Source organism: Pezoporus wallicus, unplaced genomic scaffold, assembly GCF_028554395.1.
Source record: "Pezoporus wallicus isolate ANWC-B61680 ecotype Strahan unplaced genomic scaffold, APGP_CSIRO_Pwel_v1 contig_6807, whole genome shotgun sequence".
In the NCBI taxonomy this organism is placed as follows: domain Eukaryota; kingdom Metazoa; phylum Chordata; class Aves; order Psittaciformes; family Psittacidae; genus Pezoporus; species Pezoporus wallicus.
The window spans coordinates 737,061-759,398 of NW_026636431.1; the positions used below are offsets into that span (position 1 = coordinate 737,061).

General features: G+C 37.1%; 1 protein-coding gene across 10 annotated transcripts in view; it reads right to left on the minus strand.

Moving 5' to 3' along the window:
• The window catches only part of GTDC1 (glycosyltransferase like domain containing 1), a 311,499-nt gene that overhangs the window by 222,670 nt on the left and 66,491 nt on the right, over nt 1–22,338 (minus strand). For 9 of the 10 annotated variants that reach the window (XR_008971079.1, XR_008971080.1, XM_057400253.1 and 6 more), the window contains exon 3: nt 241–408. The exons of the other annotated variant lie outside the window; for it this stretch is intronic. Coding sequence is in view for 7 of the 9 variants with exons in the window: in XM_057400253.1 (XP_057256236.1) it covers nt 241–408 (168 nt within the window). In the remaining 2 variants the exon portion in view is untranslated. The remainder of the gene's footprint in view (nt 1–240; nt 409–22,338) is intronic. 10 annotated transcript variants of the gene reach the window in all.

Below are 22,338 nucleotides of genomic sequence, written 5' to 3' on the forward strand. Positions count from 1 at the left end.
GGGTACACCATAGTAGCCCAACAGAGCATCAGTAGGCATTACACAATAGAGACAAGTTTATGGAGTTGATTCTTTCTGCCACAGTGCTTTTACCGACCTCTCTTCAGGTCTCTGGAAGTACCTCAGTTTGCTTATAGGGCTACCATCTATGTGGAGAAGGACTCCTCAGGCTTACAATGCTGCCAGGTTATAGACAGTAGGATATCTTAACTACCATGGAGCAATGTGAGAAATACCTACCATGAAAGAATCTGGTTGTATCCATACTGAAAATCCCTTTCCTGGCATTTCTGGACAGGATATACCAATTGGTTCTCATGGAAGTAGAGGACCTTTTTCAATTTGCCAAGGTCAGGGCGGAGGGCAGTGAGTTCAGCCAGGTTAAGCACCGAGCTTGCAAAGAGGATCCTGGAAAACAAGGAGAGCAGTGTTTACTGTCTGTGAGCATGCTCACAGGGGTCACCTCTTCCCCTTCTCCCTCCTCCCCAGGAAAAACATAACCCCTATAGGGACACATCAACAGCTAAGCCTTAATACCATGTAGCAGCATTCTAAGTTTTGATCTCTTAAAAAGCAGCTGCTAAGAACCCAACTAGAAAAGCACCAAATCTCATTGGTCCTCCCAGCTCAGTTACAGAGAGATGCAAAATAAAAAAAAAAGCTGGATGGATTTTATTGAAAAAGGCAAGAAAAGCTGTATCTGAAGGACAAATGGAACAAAGATAAGGCTGACTAGGGAATACTTTGCTTGCCAGTTTCATTACACTTTACTTCTTTATGCAACTGACTACTGAAATTCAATATATGAGCAGGAATGGTACATGTTCATGTTATGACATAAACCCTTTTGATTTATGCACTGCACTTATCTAGAATGGTCTGTTTTTCTGTGTGTCCCCCCCCCCCCCCTTTTTCTGTTTTACTTTCACATTTTTATTAGGTATCCTCTATAATGAAATGTTGTTTCTACCCTTGCACCCTTTTAGAATTGCTGTAGCACTCCAGCTATTCCACAGTCTATAATACTGCATGCATCCTTCAATTATATAAAGCAGGCACAAACAACACTAACAAGCTGCTATCTTAGCCTTGTATAACTTCCCAGGCTATCAGAAAATGAATGTATTTAAATGTGTAATATGAAATTGTGACCTTACTGTAACCAGTGGCAGATTACCCTGCATTTCAACCAAAGTATGTGAGCATCTCCTGTCCCCTGCTAGCACTGTTTTCAAGCAAACTGAATACTGAACCTACAGAGAACTGAGCAGCCAGACATTTGTGTTAGACATTTCTCATCAAAACAGACAGAAAGGGAAAAAAAAGGAAAACAAAATACAGAAAATGGGCATTATAGCTTTAATAAACTACTTTTTAACATAGCATGTTTCTTTTTATTCCTATCCTTCATTCTATTTTTCTCATTCTTCCTGTTTTTACATGAATTTGTGTTAAAGATTACTGCCAAACTTGCATCACAAATCTTACAAACTCATGATTCCGGCTGTCAACCTTAAAACTCGTGAACTTTCCCAAATATCCACATATATCACACCATCATCTACAGTAACATACACGTTGTTAGATACTCTATATCTACAGAACAAATACTTCCTAGAGAACAGATCCTGTATCCGTCTTCATCAACCTCAGTCAATGCTGATCTGAAAGGCTTCTGAAAGTAAGAGATAAATGCTATGTATGATGTTCATCAAATATTTGACCATTTTAAGGGACTGTCAAACAGAATTCCAATTACGATATGAGCTTGGGTTTATCGCAAGCCATGCTAAGAGGAAAAAATAGTTTTACCTAAGTCATCACTAATCTGTTACGAAAACTAATAACGGATGACCAGGGTGCCAGATTCAAAGCAGAGGCAGGAAAGCTTCCTACAGGTGATGCAATACGCCTGCTCAGAGATGGCTGTGAGTTTAGTACTAGAGGTACACAAAAGAATACAAACAGGAGAAAACAGACCCCAAATATTACAAAAATCAGATTAATTCATTGCTTCGCAAAATTTTGTCTATTTCTGGGTTGTATTATAGTTTATCCTTCCCCAATTTTTCAGGAAGTCACTTTCTGCAATGAGTTAGGAAGAAAACTGAAGTGATGCAGGACAGCATCTATGAACTTGGCTGCATCTGAAGGGAGAGAAAAAAAAGAGATGGCAATTGGGATTGAAAACACAGGACGCAGTGCAGAACAAAGCACAAAAGCAGGAGTGAAAAGAGAAGATAGTGGGGGGGCCAAGGTTAACATCACTACTGGAGAGAAAAGGACAATGGGGAGCACAAGAGATGAGATCCCAAGATATAAGCTTAGGCAAAACTGTGTAGGTCTGAAATATCTCAACTCACTCAGATGGCCAACAGAATAATTAGGAGAGGAATATGGAAAAAAAAAATGGTTATACTATATAAGGAAACACTATATAAGGAAAATAGTGTTTGCAGTACTGGTGTACACAAACTGGTGGAATTCAAGAGCACTGAAGGTGGGCTTTTAGTAACGCAAGAAAGGCCAAAAACTTGAAAAGCTTTTAAGAAGTAGACCCAAATTTTCTCCTCTGTACATGGAGTGTGAAGACTCGATTAACAAGCACACCACTTATCACTGTCCAGCTCATCAGTAAACCAGTGTCAAGAGAAAACTGTCGCGATTACTAACAAATTCAGATTTAGAGCCTGAAATGACACTGCTTACGTTTCTTACAGCAAGAAAAAAAGAAAAATAAATCCATTTAAGTGATGATATTATTAGAAAATACCCTTCCTGATTAGCTTGCATTACTTCACATCATTTCAAAATTTAACCCAATAAATATGAGTACACAGAATTAAACCAAATGAATATGAGATGCTCTTATATTTGTTTCTTCACTGGCATAAAGGCTGCTAACTACCAGTGATAACCAATTTCTCCAGCATTATAAGCCTAAATAACACCTGACAGCACGAGTCCTCATGAACATGTCAAGAGAGCAGCCACATACGTGGCTAATGGACTCACGCAGGGCACTGGAGTATATGCTGGAGTGTATTTCCATTTAACACCTATTACAAGGGGAAGAAAAAGAAGTTCATTATAATGTAACGTGCAACATAAATATATGTCAGTTGTCATTCTGTGTGACATCAACTTTCATTTTACCTCGGGTTATTATTTAAGTAATAAATCCTAACAAGGTGAGCTTTATCATCCCACGGAGGGTATCCAGGAGGTAGAGACACAAGGTGACGGCAAGAATGCTTGAAACATGATAATTCCTGACAGCTGCTGCTTGAGCACAAGTTAAATTGAACAGTTTATCTCAGCATAAAGATGTTATAAGGTTTTATGTTTAATTTAAAAAAATTAACATAAAACCCAGAGAAAGCAGAGTTAGGCAATCTTTCACAAACATGACATACTACAATCACTGCATAAGCTGGATTAGTACTTATTACCATGCTACTAGAGAATTAAGCTGTTTTTAGACCACCAAAGAGCTTTAAATTGCAACTTTTGTCTCTGTAAGAGAAACCTATATTTAAAATGACTGCTAAATTCAAATTAACAGCTACATCATTAACCTACCATCTCACAACCCACCCACCCCCCACATTTCAATGGCTGTTATGATATTCTTATCTAAACCTATCAACACTACAACATATAATATATACAGTCCACTTCAATAGATTGGGCAAATCCTCACAAAACCTGCGCTGAAGGTCACATTTGTATGGAACTACCCTAGCTCTCCTTTCCAAAATATCCCCAAGCACTTTACTGTGCTATGGTCCTTCCATAGAGCAAGACCATCACGCATGCAGTAGCCCCACTGCTGTGGAGGCTGGTCAAATTTCAGGACCACCATCCACATAAGGTCTGGTCTTACATTAAGCTTGTGTTTCATCTGAATCACTTAATAGTCCTCATTTCTGAGGAGCCACCATACATTCAATACAAATATTCATGGGAAGGAAGCAGAGAGTGCTTGCAGGTCCAGAACCGCAATGTGTCTGGAGAATGTTTTGACCTTTGCTACTGTCTTGTCCATTATTTTACACCAAAGGACTGAAAATCAGTAAAATACAGAAGCCTTTACTTTTTGTTTGTTTGTTTTTAATTACCAGCAGACAAAAATGACTAGTACAGCCTTCCACTTATACCAACCAAATTATAAAAGTGAAGGTGCTAAAGTATTTTTATTTTGCTTTATCAATCTTCTGTGTGTCACATAACCATGATTTACTCTTTTATAGCATTGCCCTAAATCTTTCAATTACATTCTCATGCAACTTAACTAAAAACACATTTTGCCTTCCCCTTGGGTGACCACACAGGTCATATCTGTGTACCTATGGATATAGAGGCTGAACTCTACAATTCACCAGGTGAGTTTAAAACAGTACCTGATTTGTACTGGACTACTTGCTCTGTCTGGCAGAATATCTGCCAGCCCAAAAGACTGATGGTCATGGCCATAATTTGTATTACAGATCAGGTAACCTAGCTCTCTCTGAAAAAGAGGATTACTTTAGGGTACAATCCTGTAGAGCAACAGGGACTCTCCCGCACTGCAAATTATATCCAAGGCTATAAATCTCTGCTGTAAAACAACTACATTCACAATAAAATGAGTTCATGATCGAATATCTGGCTGTCCAGAGAAGAGGTACAAGCACTCTTTGTCTGCAAGGTGCAATATTACAATAAAACAGAGTTAGATTTGGATATTGCTACAAATACGAGCCTTTTAGGGGAAACAGGTACTAAAAAAAAAACAAAAAAAACAAGACTGTTCATTTGATGGCACTGACTGAATTAACATTCATCCACCCTTCAGGAGGAAGGCGTGATGCTGGAAGAAGTGTCTGTATCAATCTAGAACTAAAACGTTGAAGACCAGGAAGCATCAAATCCCACCATACTTTTACTAGGCAATGACTGGTCATTCTTGCAGAGATCCACATTATAAATACATTCACTTACAGCAGAGAGTCTCAAAACCCTCAGGTTTTTACCCCAAATAGGTTTTTATTCAGGCCATAGTTGTCATCCACTCAGCAGAGCGAAGTCAGGGTGCCACAGGACACCACACAGACACTATGACCAAACAAATCATCATCGATAACCATGAAACACAACACACAGTCACACCACTGCTGATGGCTATGTTTTCTCCAGTTCTTCAGAAGCCAACCAAAATTTTACAGTAAATACCAAGAACCATTAGGGGAACCACCTGCAAGAGTTTCAAAGATGATAATGTCTTCTAGCTCCTGAAGATCAAACCTGACGACTTTGGTTCCTCCATTGTACAGTTTCCTTGATTTCAACCCAGCAGTTCAGATTTGGCTTGAACATATTTTTGAAATGAAACTGTGTATAAAATAGCATTATTAATGCCTGGAATGTTATATACAGACCAGTTATTTTTATTATTACACACATTTTTATATTATTAAGATGAATTATTATCACTAGTCCAAGAATACACAATTTGCAATCAGACATAAAATGCTTTTTGGTTTGCCTTTAAACAATAGATTACTCTGCATTTCTGAAAAGTAAATACTAATAAGTAACAATATATGACAGTATACAGTATAATAAACAAATTAACAGTTTTTGACATGAAATGTACAAATGTCAAAAATGCTTACAGATATATCTCATACAGGTTTTCTACATAAAGCATAATTTAATGTTACAGAAATAATTCTTACTATTTTAACATTCTTTAGTTTTCAGAACAAATCACAAGAGTTGTCATGCTTTTCATCTTAATTAGGCCATGTGTTTGTCTTATTCCTAAGTACTTTCATAAACATTTACAAATATTAATTGTAAAGAAAAATATTTTTTCCTCTTCCTGTAATTACTATACATACATATAATCACAGTGATAAATATTCATGGTGCTACCAGCCCAACAGCTTTGGGTTTAGGGCTTACCTTTTATGCTGAAATACAGTAGAAATTAATAGCTTGTTCTGAACTCATACTACCAAGCCTTTTTTTTTTTTTGTTTAAAAAAAAAACCCCAAAGCCATCCTGGTTTTTGTTTAAAAGTACATTCCCCCTCATTTTATAGTGTATTATTTTGGATATTATTGAAATTTTTGTTCCTACTGCAACAGACCTTAGTCACATTTTCCAGAAGAATACTGCCCAGAAATCAAATGCATTTTCCCTTTCTTCATATATAGTATACCCAAAAAAACCCTCTCAGCTCTCTGCATGTACATCTGCTGTTTGACACAGCTGTAGTAGAAGGGGGCTATATTTCCAGCCCCACTATTTCATGTCCCACCCTTTCCTGTGTTCCCTCATGCCATCCAAATTTTCAGACCTCCATTAGGACATGTAGAATTTCTGAGAATCTCATCTCAACCTGCTGACACCACTGATGTTATCCAGCAAAACTAAAACGGGGCTGAAGCTGAATAATAGCAAATCGCTCACATTTTAAATATTCATAAGGTTACATAAATGCATTATTTAACTTGTAAATTACTTGGGTTCTCTTTCAATTCCTTCCTATCTCTCTGAAACTTTTTTCAACCAGCTGACCATACTATTTACATCCAATCAAATGTCAGAATCCAAGTTTGGGGCCAGATCCCCAGCCAACACAATTGGTTAAGAACTAGCCTTAAACACTTACCACTACTTGCAGTGACTTTTAAATCAAAAGAATACTGAAAAGGATGTGAAGAAGTTAATCAAAACTACATTGACATCAAGAAGTAAACCTGAAAGAAACTCTGACACATAAGACTTCTAGATTTTTAAGGTTAAGAGGGGTGTATTCTGTTTGGATTGCTTTGGATTTGGGGCAACAACACTGAAGCTTCTTGAACTTTATTAAATGCATAGTACTATTTTTTCCCTCATTTCCAATTAAATTTGGCTCCAATTAATTACTGACAGATGCACATTTTTACTTGAGTGGCCAGACTGTTCACCATGGGCTACATCGTCCTCTCTGCTCCCATGAAGGGAGGGGTCAAGACCAAAAAGCTATTGCTGTGGTGACAGGGGAAAGAGCCATGAATCCACATCATCTTCCTCCCTCAGATTTCAGCAGCATTAAATAATGAAGCAAAGGCATCTTACTGGAGCAGAACACACGCAAATCAAAATAACCCATTAGTGAAAAGTAACCACTGCTGAAGGTTTATATAAGATGTAAGGATTAACTCTGCTCAAATATGTGCTGTGATGGAGCAAGAAAAAAGTAGGAGCAAAACAAAGGAAGGACAGTGTCTGAAGGCAAGAAATTCACCAAGGTCCCCACAGAGCAAAGTGGTGTATAGTGAAAAGACTTTTCTAAAGAAAAAGACTTGCAAAATCAACATTCTACTCAATCAGAAAGCATTTAAATAGTATTATTTATTGTTTTAAAGTCTGCAAATTCATTCCACTGAGCAACTTCTCTGCCCAACTCTAGAGAAAAAACAAACATGTCAAATGATGTACATGAAAAATGCAGTATGCCCAAGAGATTGTGGCAACATGGAGGAGTCCTAAGACTAAACAGAACACTACTATTCAATAGTAAACCTGAACAACAAACTTTGAAGAGTATTACTTCACATCACCTGGTGTCAGTTTACATCCAGGATGACACAGAGGAGAAAGTCAACATCATGGATATAAGGATCTCGCTGCAAGCAAGACTGATTTATCTCACTGAAGAGGAATCAAATTCACTGCGGCACAGACTCACCAAAACAATGTGTTTCCCTTAAAAGGGTTTATATGAATAGATGCTTGAATTAACTAACGAACGGCAAAGTAAGACAATGGCTGATTTGCCTTTAGTTTAAAAAGCCTGGGTGGACTCAAAACTCAATCCTTTTCCCAGTTTTCAGGTTTACACATTTTCTATTTTAAAACAACAGAAGACCCATTCACACTGCACAACTGCAGAGAAAATGAGCAGGGTCTTAGCAGACTCATTAGTCCTACATTTCAAGTGCCCCAAAAATCCTGCTCCCCAAAGTATTTCAAACTGTTTTGTATGTTGTTATGCACCTTGATGTCTGAACACTTTTTTAAAAAAATTGAAGACTATTGCTAGAAGGAACTTAGCTTTCTTAGCAAATGGATTTCTTATTTTTCTAATATGCCACGCCTCTGATTGCATCTTGCACAATCTATAAACATCAAGTCCTTCGAAAAATACTTTTATAGAAGCTCTTAGCTAATTTTCCAAAAAAAATCCCATTCACAGCATTAACTGCCTAAGAATGGGAACTTCAGGAAAAGCAGGATTCTTCCCAGAAAACTAATACACTCCTTGAAAAAAACAAGACTGTCATAAAACCTGAGCAGCTGGCAACTCTGTCACCATGAAGTATCCATATGGAAGACCGAGATGTGTCAAACTACCCAAAACGAGTTTGGATAGTGCAGAAGATGGAATAAATAATTCAGTATCTTCAACACTTTCAACAGCAGGTAGTAGATATGCTACCTGCTCATACAACGTGCCAAAATGTAACATGCAAGTGAGAGCGAATGAGCAAATGTGAGTATCTCCAACCTGTTTTCATGAGGATATTTTGCTCGAGGTACTTCTCTTTTTAGAGGCATATGATCTGTATCAGATATTGTCAGGAGCAGGCAGCACTACAAAACATTAGGAATAACTTTGTGAATCCAGTGTATATTCACAAAGCACATACTCCTTCATATTCATATATGTATTAACCTCCACCATATCTTAATCAAATGCTACCAAAAAATATAAGGAAAATGCAAATATTTATTTCTCCCAACTGTCCTTCACACTTCTATAATATCTATTGCGGCGGCAGATTGGCAACTTTCCTGCCTTAATGCAAACTGAGCAAATAATTCAATGTAATCAGTGAACTGGCAATCAGAATCGTAATTTAAATCTTTCTGCCCTGTGTTCATGATATAGTCCTACTATACATTGTGCAGTGTCAATCTTCTTTCTTCCTACAAGTACTAGTCACACACTGGTGCATAAACGTACATCGCTGATACTAAGAGAAGATAAAGTGACGCTTCTGTTCCCTAAGTAATTAAAATAAAACTTTAATGTTTAAGAGTCTCCAGACCTGTAATTTGAGGACCAAACCCCTACCCACATGGAGATATTTATCAACCACACTTCACCAAAAACACAGGGACATCAGGTAGACAGATATTCAAAAGCATGTCAATACGGAAAATGTCAGTTTTCATGTACTACACACTATTTTCAGCCACTATACTTTCTGATCATAACATATACCTCAACAATGCCCATCCTCACTACCGGATTTGAACGATTACACCAAAATGCCTGAATGACCAAATGAAGTGAGCTTTCAAAGAAGTGATTCAAACACCATCTTAAATTCAAAAGCTGCCAAACATATTTCATCAGACTTTCAAAAGGTAATTGTTTAGTCTGTTCTGAAATAAGCTTTAAGTGCTTTAAGAGAGGTTTCTCTACAAACATGGCTGAAGATCATAAAGGAGAGCATATGGATTAAATGCAACCTTTCAGTCATATATTTATTAGATAGAATTTGCATCATGTCTGGCATATACCATAAGCTGGTTTCTGTAAATTTCCATTTATGTAACATAATTTTAAGTGTTTACTTCACACATAACAGTTTTTTAACTATAATGCCACCAGTGACACAAAAGGAATTAAAAGGTCTCAACTTTGCAGCTTGGGCAAGGTAGTTTAGAGCTTCTGACATAGGATATAAGGGACCACTGCAAGAGCAGAGACATGCAGGACAATTCAAAGAAAAAGAGAATATACTTAACTTGTGAGGGAATTTGAGAGTTCTGAACCTGAAGTCTTATGCCCATTTTATTTCCCCACCTCCTGGCTGAGAGTTTTGCAGGGTTAACAACTCCAGTAAGTCATTCACAGTCATGTTTGGCCAACTTTTACGACATCAATGTAAGCAAACCTGAGTAGGCGAACCAAACCCCGACACTACAAAATTCTAAGATTTTCCCCATGTGGAAGAATCCAATAATAAAATCATCATTCATAATAATGCTTTTAGGCTTCCACATATTTTACAAATTAACTTTTCCCAACAGATTTCACATACAACTATTACATCCTGAAACTCCTGAATGCTTTTCATCATTAAATAAAGCACCCAGTGCTGCATGCCCATTATTCCCCAGTAACATGCAAAGAGTAATACGCACCTCAGGCCTTGAAGTCATATGCAACAAAGTCAGAAGAATATACTAGACGCTTTTTTTTTAAAGATTAAGAAACTGAGGCCAAAGCTGGCTTATCATGGGGAACGAAGAGAACCAGGGCCACAGTGAGAATTTAGGAGCCCAAGCCAGAGGTGAAGATAGGCGAGTGTCACAGTCTACAGATTAATCAACTCATCTATGATCACATCACTGTTTATGCTACGTCATGGACCCTGCTCACCACAGTACCTGCCAGATGTCATGAAACAAAACATTATCTTTATGAGACCATACATTCAGCATTTTCAGATATATTTTCAGGCACAGACAGGACATGTCTATGACCATATGTTTGTGTGCATGCACACAGAGATATATGACACATACACATAACACACATACATACTATATAAATATATATTTTCTGCACTTCTACTGAATTCTACCATAAAACTGTGAAGCATTCTGAATTAAGCTATTTAAACTGTGACCAGGAAAATTGTTGACAGCAGCCAATTTGTTAGTACTGTGTACTATCACAGAAAGCTAAAAATCATCACAGAATCATCACTGTGTACATCACAGAAAGCTAAAAATCTGTTTGAGGTAGCTGGCCGACAAGCTTTAATATCTGAAAAACCTGAGCAAAGTGAAATAGTTTTGGCCAAGGTCTCTTCCAGCAATGCCTTTGCATAACAAGTAAAACCTTTCAGAGGCTCCTGAAAAGGAAACTTTACTCAAGCTGTTTGTCAAGATGACCAGAGATGTTCTTCGGAAAGTACTTCCAAAAAAGTTCTAGAGCACTGGAAGCTGTACAATCATATGGGATTAATTTTCTGAGTATATCTATATATACTGCTGGAAGAAACACATTAACTTTTAAAATTTAAAAATCTTTCTGCAGCTCTGTGCTCTTAGGTACAAATATTGAAGTAATCTTTACTTCCCATCAGACACTGAAATAGATATTAAATTACATTAAATTATTATAGATACAAGTAGTAAAATATCTTTTCCTCTTTCTGTTAGCTCCTCTATCTTGATATTTCTTGTGCTGAGTATAAAAGACAATATTATCTTTTACTTAAATTCCTGCCTTTATTAAAATACTAAGTGTGTGCTGGATGTGTAAACGCACGCCCAGAAGCCTGTGCCAGAAGTCTCATGAATGTCCCCCCGTAAGGGATGACTCTGCAACTGGCTCCAGAAAACTGTTTATTCACCATATTCCTTCTCCCTGCATCTTGCAATGATTTCAAGAGATGGGAAATCTTCCTCTCCTGATGCAGGACCTATGGTTTGACTTTATGGGAAAGAAAACAGTAGATGAAGTATAAAAACTGTGTATTAGTAGAAAGAACAAAATCAAGGTGGAGCAAGGCACAAGTGAGAAGTATCATGCCAAAATTAAACACATCAGAATGATACAGTGCAGTGTTCTGACCAGTCCCACTGTAGACCTCCTTAGGGCTACTGTTTCAAGTAAAAATTAAACAAGATGACACAGAATCAGTTTAAGATTGACGTGTTCCAGCTTTGTGTCATGTTACATTATTTGAATGAATCGCAAGTCTTAAAAAAAACCAAACACCAAAACAAAGCAAATGAGGGCCGTGAAAAACCAAACAGAAAAAAAAAAGAAAAAACCCAAAACATAAACCACAAAAACTAATATGACTCTTACTAGAAGCAAAAGAGCCACCTATGTTGAGTGCTACCAAAAGAAACAATGTCTTTAAGAATTTACCATCCACTTTTTTTATTGCCAGATTAGTATAAAAATTCTTTTTTTTTCTACCCGTGACTTTACTCAGGTCATGTCTACACGTCTTTACACATCCATCTCACAAGAGCTGCTGAACGAAGCCCAGGGCTCCCACCACAGCTACTCTCCCAACCATACCACCTTCTAGGGTCAGAGTGTGATAAGGACTCAGCTTTATTGAAAGGATACAGCCCTGAAACTACAGAAAGAACTCTTCAGAAGTATAGGGGGAAAAAGATGCAGGACTTTCTCTAAGTTACCCAAGAAACTCGAAGCAGCAAGCACTCCACCTCCCTCTTCTCTCCACTCAAAAGCACTTACAGAAAGTTTGTTCTTAACCCTTCTACACAGGCAAAATTCCCATTTACCTTCCATTTATTTTAATTTTTACCTGAAAGGCAGAGAAGAGTTGGGCTTTTATGTACAGCAAACATGAACTGGACTTTTTTTGTAGTTCATCAGACTGTTGTCTGTCTTCACCAATATGGATGCATACCTGAATATCCACAAAAAAAAAACACAATTTTGCCCTTCTGATTTAAGTAAGGCATATATTTAATGTAACATTCATCTATACATGTTTTCACTGTTTAAAAACTCAACACAGGTGTTATTAATAAAATAAATTTATTTTTAAAAAGGATGCTATTCTATAAGCTTTGAAGCTCACACATAGTCTAACTTAACCCAGCTTGGGCTCATCTGGTCTTTAAATGACTTCTTTCATGTGGTCAGCCCACGAGCCATACGTACTGCTGCTCAATCACGCCACTGTACATCGTCAGCGTGAGGATGATTTGCATGATTTGCATTTCCTGTACCGTTTGAGCTTCAATGAGCTCTAAGCACCACGTACAAAAGAAACCACCGCCAAGTAATGCAAAGATTTTAGTTAAACCAGATGAGACTATTTTAGTCAGGCTGCCAATACTGAAAAAAAAAAAAGTCTCAGGGATATCCTGTTAAATAAGGATTTATTTGAAGGGAACCTGAACCCTTACTTTTTTAAATACAAAAGTTGTATGAATTCCTTAATAAATATGGCCTAGCAGAAAATAATTCAAGAACATAATTTTTTTTAGTGTTCCTTAGATTCTGGCAACACACTGTGTTAGTAATTTATTTATTTAATAGTATACAAGTAGGTTTTGATTACATTAGTTTTTCTAACATATAGAATTAAATCTAATTAAATTGAATTCACCCATTCCTGGTTAAAATTTCTCCATAAGAAGGAATCTTTTATCACAAACGATCAATAAAAGCTGTTGGACAAGTATCTGTGATAGGAACAGCATTACAGTGGGCTTCAATGAATAAGTACTGAAGTAAAAAAAAAAGTACCAGAGCCTCGTTGTCATGAAAAACAGAGACAGATGGGGAGACAGACCTATATGATGCTACAAATAGATGAGTATCTTGTAAGGATTTCAACAAATGTTATAAGACCTAGTCGAAATTTGAGAAACTACATATCTGCTTGTGCTGCTGTACTGAAGTTCACCTGAAATCCAGGCCATATGATCATTACAGATAATTATCAAAGTTTTAAAAATAAAAATACAGAGTATCCTTAAAGCACTCATCTTTTCTAGATAATGGCACAATTAATAATGCCATCATTTGATTCTATGATTATGTATAATTATTTATGATTATGTATGATTCTACAATTATTTAGCACAAACCCCGTGTTAACACAAGAAAACATTAGGAAAGTTTGCTTTAGTAGTTAATTTGGAAATGAGGTGCACTGTATTCTCAACGTAAAAACTAATGGTGTGCACATAAACTTCATGAGCAAGATCCTATTTTATACTCTGTCTGTCTTTAAAATGGTAGAGCAATTCAGACACGGGAAAGATTAATAAATAATAGCAGGCTGATACAGCGAACTACATGTCACCAGCTACAGGGCGTACATCACGTATGCCTGATAGCAACCCAAGACAGTCTGCTGGAGCACTCGAGGAATCTGCATATAATCATGCTTAATAAAAAGCCACAGAAAACTCCCACTGCTGTTGGTTCCAAATGACATTCATTTTTTAGAAAATTAAGTTGCAACTTCATTTTTTCTGTATTGTCCAAACGTTACCATATATAAGAACTGGCAGAAGATGTAACAAAGGGGTTAAATTCTATCCTGAATAAAAAAAAAAATCCACTTACTCCACTTTTGTCTGCAAATACATAGTCAAGAGCAACATTTAATCACAACATGTACATTCTAAACAGTAAGATTTAGTAATCGAAATGGCTACCATGATAAAAAAGCACTCTGTCATTTTTCCACTTAGAGATCCCCTGTATAATGCTCTTATTTAAAGGTCAGCTAATTTTATTATGGGAAGTAACTAATAACCTATATTAATCCTTAGGCTTGCAGTTTTCTAGCACGTCAACCAAATAAATAATACACTGAAGGAAGCAATACAAACTGAGCTGTTGAATATAGTCTCTACTGTACAGGCAAAAATCTGTATTTGCAATAGACAAAAGAAGTTATTCGAAATTTAATACATGTATTTTTTCCTTTGGAAATTACAGAAGCATGTAGACAGAGCTCTTTAAAAACCAGGCTCCCCCATGCTCCAAGATGCTGAGACCACTGAATGAGGTGCTAGGTCTACTACTATCCAAGCACAATCGATAATCCAAAACATTATACAGCACCTTTTTTTTCTGGTCACTTTCTAAATTTGCAGGACATGCAGAATACTGGAGAACTTAACTCAAAATTTTGCTTACAAACTTTCCTGTTTTCTTTAATGAAATGAAAACACCAAAGTTAAAATATATCTATTTATATATTTTTCTCATGCCATCTCTTACATGGGAAGTATTATTAAAGTTGCACACTATATAAAATGCTGCAAGAATATCCACTGTTTTACTAAGCATTTTTATTTTACATAAGGAGATCAGAATGCAGCATTATTCATGACCAGCCTTTCCTAGCACACTGCTTTGGGTGAGTTTGTTCCTAAGAAACATTACTATGCTCAAAACTAAAAATAGATTGCTATTTTTAGCTATTTAATCACATGAGGAAAAAGAGACAGTTTGTATCAGTCTTCTTTAATTTACAGAATAATTCCATAAAGTACCCTACGCATATATCATGAAAAACCCTGGCACACAACCTCTGCGCTCACACACCGTGAGCCACAGCAGCTGCAAGTGGAAGCAAAATGGGTTTTAAAAGATTCCAGCAACAATAGTCTTGTGACTAAATCAGAAACAGAAGCAGAAGTCATGAGCCAAGCAGATACCTATCGGTTTCCTTGAGCTTAATCTGATTAAAACATGGCTCTCAAAAATGTTAAATAGAATGCCACGTCAGAGAGCAGGCAAATGGTAAAAATAGTTCATGACAGGAAATCATTATTAAACCTGCATTATGAGTGTATCTGTTATGGAAATTTCCCTGTAATTTTTCAAGGTTTCCCCTTATGTTTTTTCTTGAGCTGCCTGTTACACTTTTTTTTTTTTCCTTCAATTGCGTGTAAATTTGAGATGTAAAGAGAAAATTATCACTGCAATTTTCCAACTATACTTTGCTCAATACCATCTCAAGTGCGTCATATATCATCTTGTCATTCACTTTAACAAGAAATCACGTAATATGCAGAGGTAGAAAAATAATCCAAAATGGGAAGTGCCACTATAAGAGAAAAACATTCATACGCAATTAGAGGAGAAAAAATAAGGTAAAAATTTTTAATCTGAATTTCAAGGGCTTTCAGAATTGAAGTATCTTAAAAACACTGAAGTGGGGAAAAAAGTTTCTATGAAAAGCTGCTTTGAATGACAGGAGAGCTGTTCTAGAGTCCACCAAACAAAATCAGAACAAAACTGCTGATAACACTATTGCATAGCAACCGTAATACTTTAAAAAGTTTATACAAATAAAATAAAATTCAGCACTCTAAACAAAATAAAAAATATGATCCCTATTGCTATCCTTCCTATTACCACCCCTCTCACCACCATCCTCTGGATTATGGTGCCTTTAGAGCACTCCATAAAATACAAACTAGACTTGCAGCATCCTGTCCTGCTTTTAGCTATATAATTCAGAAAAAGTTTTTTTAAAAAAAAAAAAAACAAAACCAGAAAACAAACACAAAAAATACTTTTACGAAGTCTTATCTTATAAGGCTAACTCCAGTTGCTAAAAACCTATCTTGGCATATCGAAGACACTTCAATAAACTTTAGCAGCCACCCTGAAAATTCTTTGGTTTCTTTTTAAAATGTTACTGGTATGAAAAAAAACACCCTCAATCAAATTAGCTTTCTTTTCCTTGAAAAGAGACATTTCACTGCTAACAATGATTCAGGTTTCACTGAAGAAAAGCCATGTTGACCACTGATGCACTGGATTTCCATCAGGACACGCAATGCCCCTTCCGTATGACCGCCCACCCTCCCTTCAGACCCTTTGGCCTGCAGCATGAATACTCAAAGACTGACAGGATTTTAAATATTAAGTCAAACTAAAAATTATTTGCCACTGGCACATCATAAGACAAACACGAGAAGTGGGGAAACAAAGAGGTGCTTCACAGAGACGTATCTAGATAGAAGTACAGCCAGTCTTCACTCCAACTCTAGCTACTGCCCACCTAAAATCCAAGGGTGGCAATGCATCACAGGAATAATGACAATTTTCAAAGATGACAGAGTCACCCTATGTTTTGCAAGTGTTTTCTGATTTTTGTCCTGAGTGTTGACATATTCTTCCTGCAACAGTCAAGCTATACCTAACTCAGCATCAAAAGGGAATGTGCATCCTATTTACAGCAGTGCTTAAACCTGATTCCATGAAGTTTTCCAAGAGCATTCAATTCTGTTCTTCTTAATATCCCTCCCACATTACAAAATGATTATCAAATACAAGGAGTAATCAGTAATCTTACTACAGTCATCCTCCTTGAGAAAGCGATGAAAAAAATACCCAATTGTAAAGCATTAGAAAGTCAAGGTTCAAAACTCTTATCGAGATCAACACAAATTTATTCAGATTTCAATGCAACAAGACCAAGGGCAGTCTATTGATACAGATATGCCTGTCTGCCAGGAAATTAAAAGCCTGTACTTCCGCAATCAGCCTCTACCAGGACCCACACAATGTCACAGCAAAAGGGACACAGTCTGAAATGCTGGAAGAAAAGCTAGTGACAGTTAAACCAGAACTAATTTAATGTGAACTTTCACATCTTAGCATGCCAGAACATGGTAAAACACAGAAATCTCATGCTGTCCTGCCACAAGAATTAAATAGCTTCCTAACCTGAAATACTGGTATTGAACTATGGACTAATAGATTATTACTTTATTACCGTATTAACAATAGCAGCAGTAATATTAAGAATAAGACCATAAGACATAGCCAAGCATGTCCTTTCGGGTGAGAACTAAACAGGCAGAGTTTAAGTGTGCATCAATATCCGGACGGATGCAAATTTCTTCAAAATACACCTTTTCTCACTTCAAATGCTCTGTTTTCCATTTTCTCTATGTTATCCGAGGAAATGAGACATGCAAGGGGAAAACAGGAATTCTTGTGGTTGTTAGAAGCAAAAATATGCATGCGTAGAGTCTTATGGAGGGCCAGCACACCTCCGATCGCTGAAGGCCAAATGAGTCATCCACTTCAGAAGAATGACCAGTAATTACACAACACTCTGAAAGCTGTTAAGTGTGTGTATCATTTCAACCTGTGACACTGGAGGAAGAGACGCTTCCCATGTACCGAAGCCATCAATACATCATACAGCAGAGTTGCTTGCAAAAATAACCTCTCACCTAAAGAAATTCTTCTCCATAGGAAGCCAAACAAAAACAATTTAAAATATTTATTACCATAAATTTCATTCTTATTCCATAGACTGCTTAGAGACATGACATCATGCTAACCACCCTAGACCCGTCTGGCTGGTAATAGTCCCAGATTTCAGGCTGAAGACTAAACGGCAGGAGTGTGGAAGGGTGCAAATCTACACGTCATCACAGATGCTGATCAACACCAATCTGTCTAGCTAAAGCCAGAGCTGACACTCCAGCAAATACAGAAGGTCTGGCAGGGGCAGAGGCTGACACCACAAAAACAAGTCTTGCTATATGTTTTGTCTTTTCAGCCTCCTTGGACTAGAAGTAGGAAGGTTTTCCTTTTAAGTGGATCAAACCTCATTGCTCTATCCTCCAGTCCCTATATTCACAGTTCTGCTTTCATGTGGTACAAACTCTACACATTTTCTGGAAGGATTTCCTGATGTGTTAGCAAAAGAATTAGCAAGGACCATGCCCCGATGGGACACCACTGTCCATTTTCTATTTGTTAGTATAGCAAGCTACATCTCCCTTTGCTCCATGGTTCCTTCTTCCACATTGCTAGACCTGAGATATATGATTTTAAGCCTTTAGTGCTTTACTGAAGTTCTTTTATACAGCTCATTTCAAAATCTTTTGTTTGTCTAGTATTTGTCTGTTTTTCTTTTTCTAGCCCCTTATATCACTGGGTGTCAAGCAATTGGCAAGATAAAATTCACAAATGGGGCTTCAAAGATGCAGTTCTGAATGGTCTTGTGACAAGAAGGGGCAGGGAACCTCAAATGCATCGCTCCCTGCTTCTGAAGGAATGAGCAGATGGCCAAATTCCAGATGGCCGCCAACCTCATCACACTGATTTCAACATCTGTATTTTGAACTGCATCTCAGAGGATGGTCCTGAGACAGACTGCAGAGACAGGTCACTGCCCACAGCTTTCGGCTACATGGATTATCCACAAGCCAAAGCATTTTCCAAAATTCAGAATGACAAGCCTGAAAAAAGGTTATGACTAATTACAGTTCATAGCAGGGCATAACTGAGAGTTCAAAAGTAGACACTGAGGATAAATTTGTCTTAAATTTATGTATTTTAACAGTATCTCAAATCAGGCTTTTTCTCCCCAGACACAAACAAAGAATCACAGAATGGTTTGGGTTGGTAAGGACCTTTCCAATCCCTCTGCCACAGCCAGGGACACCTTCCGCTACACCAGGTTGCTTAAAGCCTCATCCAGCCCAGCCTTGATATATCCCTTGCTTTCCACCTGGCACGCTGTAAAACAAGGAAATGCCTCAGTACTGGTCACCAGTACCTAACGAGAATTGAGATGTGAACCATGAAAACACAACCAACCCCAATGGTTTTGATTTCAGGTCACCACCCCACAGCTGAAGATCGGCTTATTTTTCAGCTTCCAGACTGTGAGTTCCTAAGAGCATTGCCAGAGCACTCACAAAGGATTTTGATTCAGCTTTAAATACAATAAACTTCCAAAGACTCTCTGATGCAGCCAAAGAGTAATTTGTGAGATTTTTGTACTATCTAAGTGCAATTTTAACACAGCCACAAATTACGTTGTTTCTTCCTATCACCTCAATCCAACTCCTCTTTGGGGCAGTTAAAAAAAACTTTAAATCTACCAACAGGAAGGTAACAAAACTATTTTAACTGCTACAATAAGCAGCTGGTATGAATTAATGATTTCAAGAATTTTATTGCATATATTCTTTTACAGTTTATTTAATAAATTCAAAAATTAAAATGTTACTGCTTTCTTATTCTGAGTGCATAATCTCCTCAAAAATACCATTTCCAGACACTTAAAAGAAAAGTGAGTATATTGCATTTCAAAATCCATTAAAATATAAAATTCTGATTACAGGCGCAACAATCTGCCTAATTAGTTTTTCCTAATTAGCAGGATGCTCTAACCTCTTTAATAGACTTATGTGGACAGAATGTTCCATATTGGTTATCCATCTGAGTAAAAAACGAAACAAATACTTCAGAAGTACAGCTAATAGAACAAGCGTGGTTGGGCTGCGTGGTCAGAAGGCTGCTCTGGCATTTAATACTGGCAATCTGCAAAAACATGGAATATTCTACCTTAAATATACCACCACTCACACCACAAACCCCTCTGTATTTTAAAGATAAAATTAACAAACAAGAGCTAATGAAGTTACAGTTTCCACAGCACACACTGGGAGGCATAAGAAATAATAAAAATAAAATAACATATGTATGGACCAAAATACACTATGGAAAAGTGAGTTAAAGAGATAATGGGAAGGCAAATACCACAGTGATGCTGTAACAACTCAGAGTGTGACTGCACAGTTGTCCTCCACTGCAAAGCATTTGCTTCATAAACAGCATTTGTACCTTCCTCTTCATGATTCAGTCTTAGTACGTACCTAGCAATTAATAAGTATAAATATCATCTCCATATCCCATCTTATCCAATTAAAAAAATATTCTCATTACTACTATATATCGACCATGTAATTCAAAGATTACTGTTTAAGAGAAATGCAGAGCCCCAGCAACATCTGTGGTCAGAGGCAGATGCTCGAGATAAAGAAAATTCAGGCCCCTGTTTTATTACAAGTTTGCAGAGCAGCTGCTAAGCCTCATCTCAACAGCTGAAATACCCTTTATACTGCTTAAAAATCCAGGAAGCACATAAGCATCTCAAACTCCCTCCCTGCCACTAATTCATTCGCCCCTCTTGCTTGGACATACCAAATTCACCCATGCTCTGAACATACTGGTCTCATCGAGCACCAAAGATCTCTTGGAGTCATGGGAAAACTATTATACCCTTTGTTTTTTTCCAATCAGTATCTAAGAAAACTTAAGAGCCATGTGCAAAGTATCATCTAAGAACAGTCCCTTGAAAAAATGCCTGTTAATAACAGGAGGTACAGAGACACCATAAATACTGTCTTCAAACACGCCTGAACTCCAGAGACACCACGCAATCCACAATGTTAATGTCCTTCCACACAACTGTTAACACCGGAAATTAGTATTTGAAAAGTAGAGATGCTTGCTTTTTAATACTGAATGTATACTCCACTCATCATAACATACCAAGACACATTAAAATCAAGCAGGTTTTTTCTATATTGATATGACAAAATATATACAAATAACTTTCAGTCTATTTACAGCAGAATAAGTATGAATTCATGCAATACCACTCTCTAGGTTTTCTGTTAAAAAAAAAAAAGGAAAAAAGTAGGTTTTATTATTTCTAACTCATTATGCAATTTTGAATAATTACATTAGACTCTGTTTTTCCAAAATCTTTTTGGAAACTATTGATTTCTGAAACTCCACCCAACAACCTCTGCCTAGAGGGCTTCTATCTTCTTGAGCAAGACTTGAGATCTGTGTTTAAAGCACTTCAGACCTGAATGCTCGAACAGCCACAGAAACCACTGAGGACTGATTCTGAAGCACCTTAGGGCCACAAGATCCTTTGCAAGGCTGGCATTTAAACTCCATGAGAGTATGCACTACTGCAAACCACCTGTAGAGTTTTGAGTAGACGGTAACACTATAGTGTAAACTAGATAGCTCTCGGGACTCTGTAACCAAGTCCTCTTCCATATATGTCTCTTGACTGGTATCTGGAAGACATCATCTAAAGCGATCAGTATACACAATGGTCAATTGACTCCAGACAATTGAACTTCTCTCCCAGTCAGGACACTTAAGTTTTGTGAAAGTAATGGAGAGAAATGCTAAAACCAGCAGGGTCAACAGGCATGATGTGTATGATACAAGAGCAGGTAGGAAGACGCTATTTCTCTTGGGATATCTGAGAGTCAGAAGTACCAGATGCCTAACACCTGATGGCAATATTTGGCTAGCTCAAGTTACTGCCAAAACACTACCCACATTCTCTGTCCTCCCGCTTTGATATCACAGAGGTAACACTTGGTTCTAAATTTTTGCTACATCCACAAATTTAGGATGAGAATAGCATAAAGAAGTAATTTAAGGGATGAAGTAAAAAAAAGAACAAACAAGATAAAGGTCAGTCTACTACAGAAGACAAAAAACCTTCAAAAACTTGCAAAATATGACAAAATAGGCTGTTTGTAAGGAACTCCTGCAATCTATCTAATCACAACCTTTGCTGTCCTATATCCACCTATTAACCTCCAACATAAGCCTCTGCATGTGTTAAGTAGAACTGGACATTCCTGAAGGAAAACAAGCATAAAACACCATTCATTTTTTTGTCAATGGCTACAAGACAGACACAAGCTATATCTGGCACCATAAGCAGGATGAAGTACTTCAGTACTTCCTTCAGAAACAAAATCTAATTTTGGCTCTTTTACAATTTGTTTACAGCTATGGCAAGAGAAATAAATTCTCCTTCTAAGTTACTTTAGGAATTAGTTCACTTAAAAGCAAAAAAGGTACCGCTTTCATTCAAAATTCGTCTCCTCTTCTTGCATACTTTTAGTATATTTAGCACCATTTCTCCTACTTCATTTGGCATATAAATTTTTTAGCCGTTATGT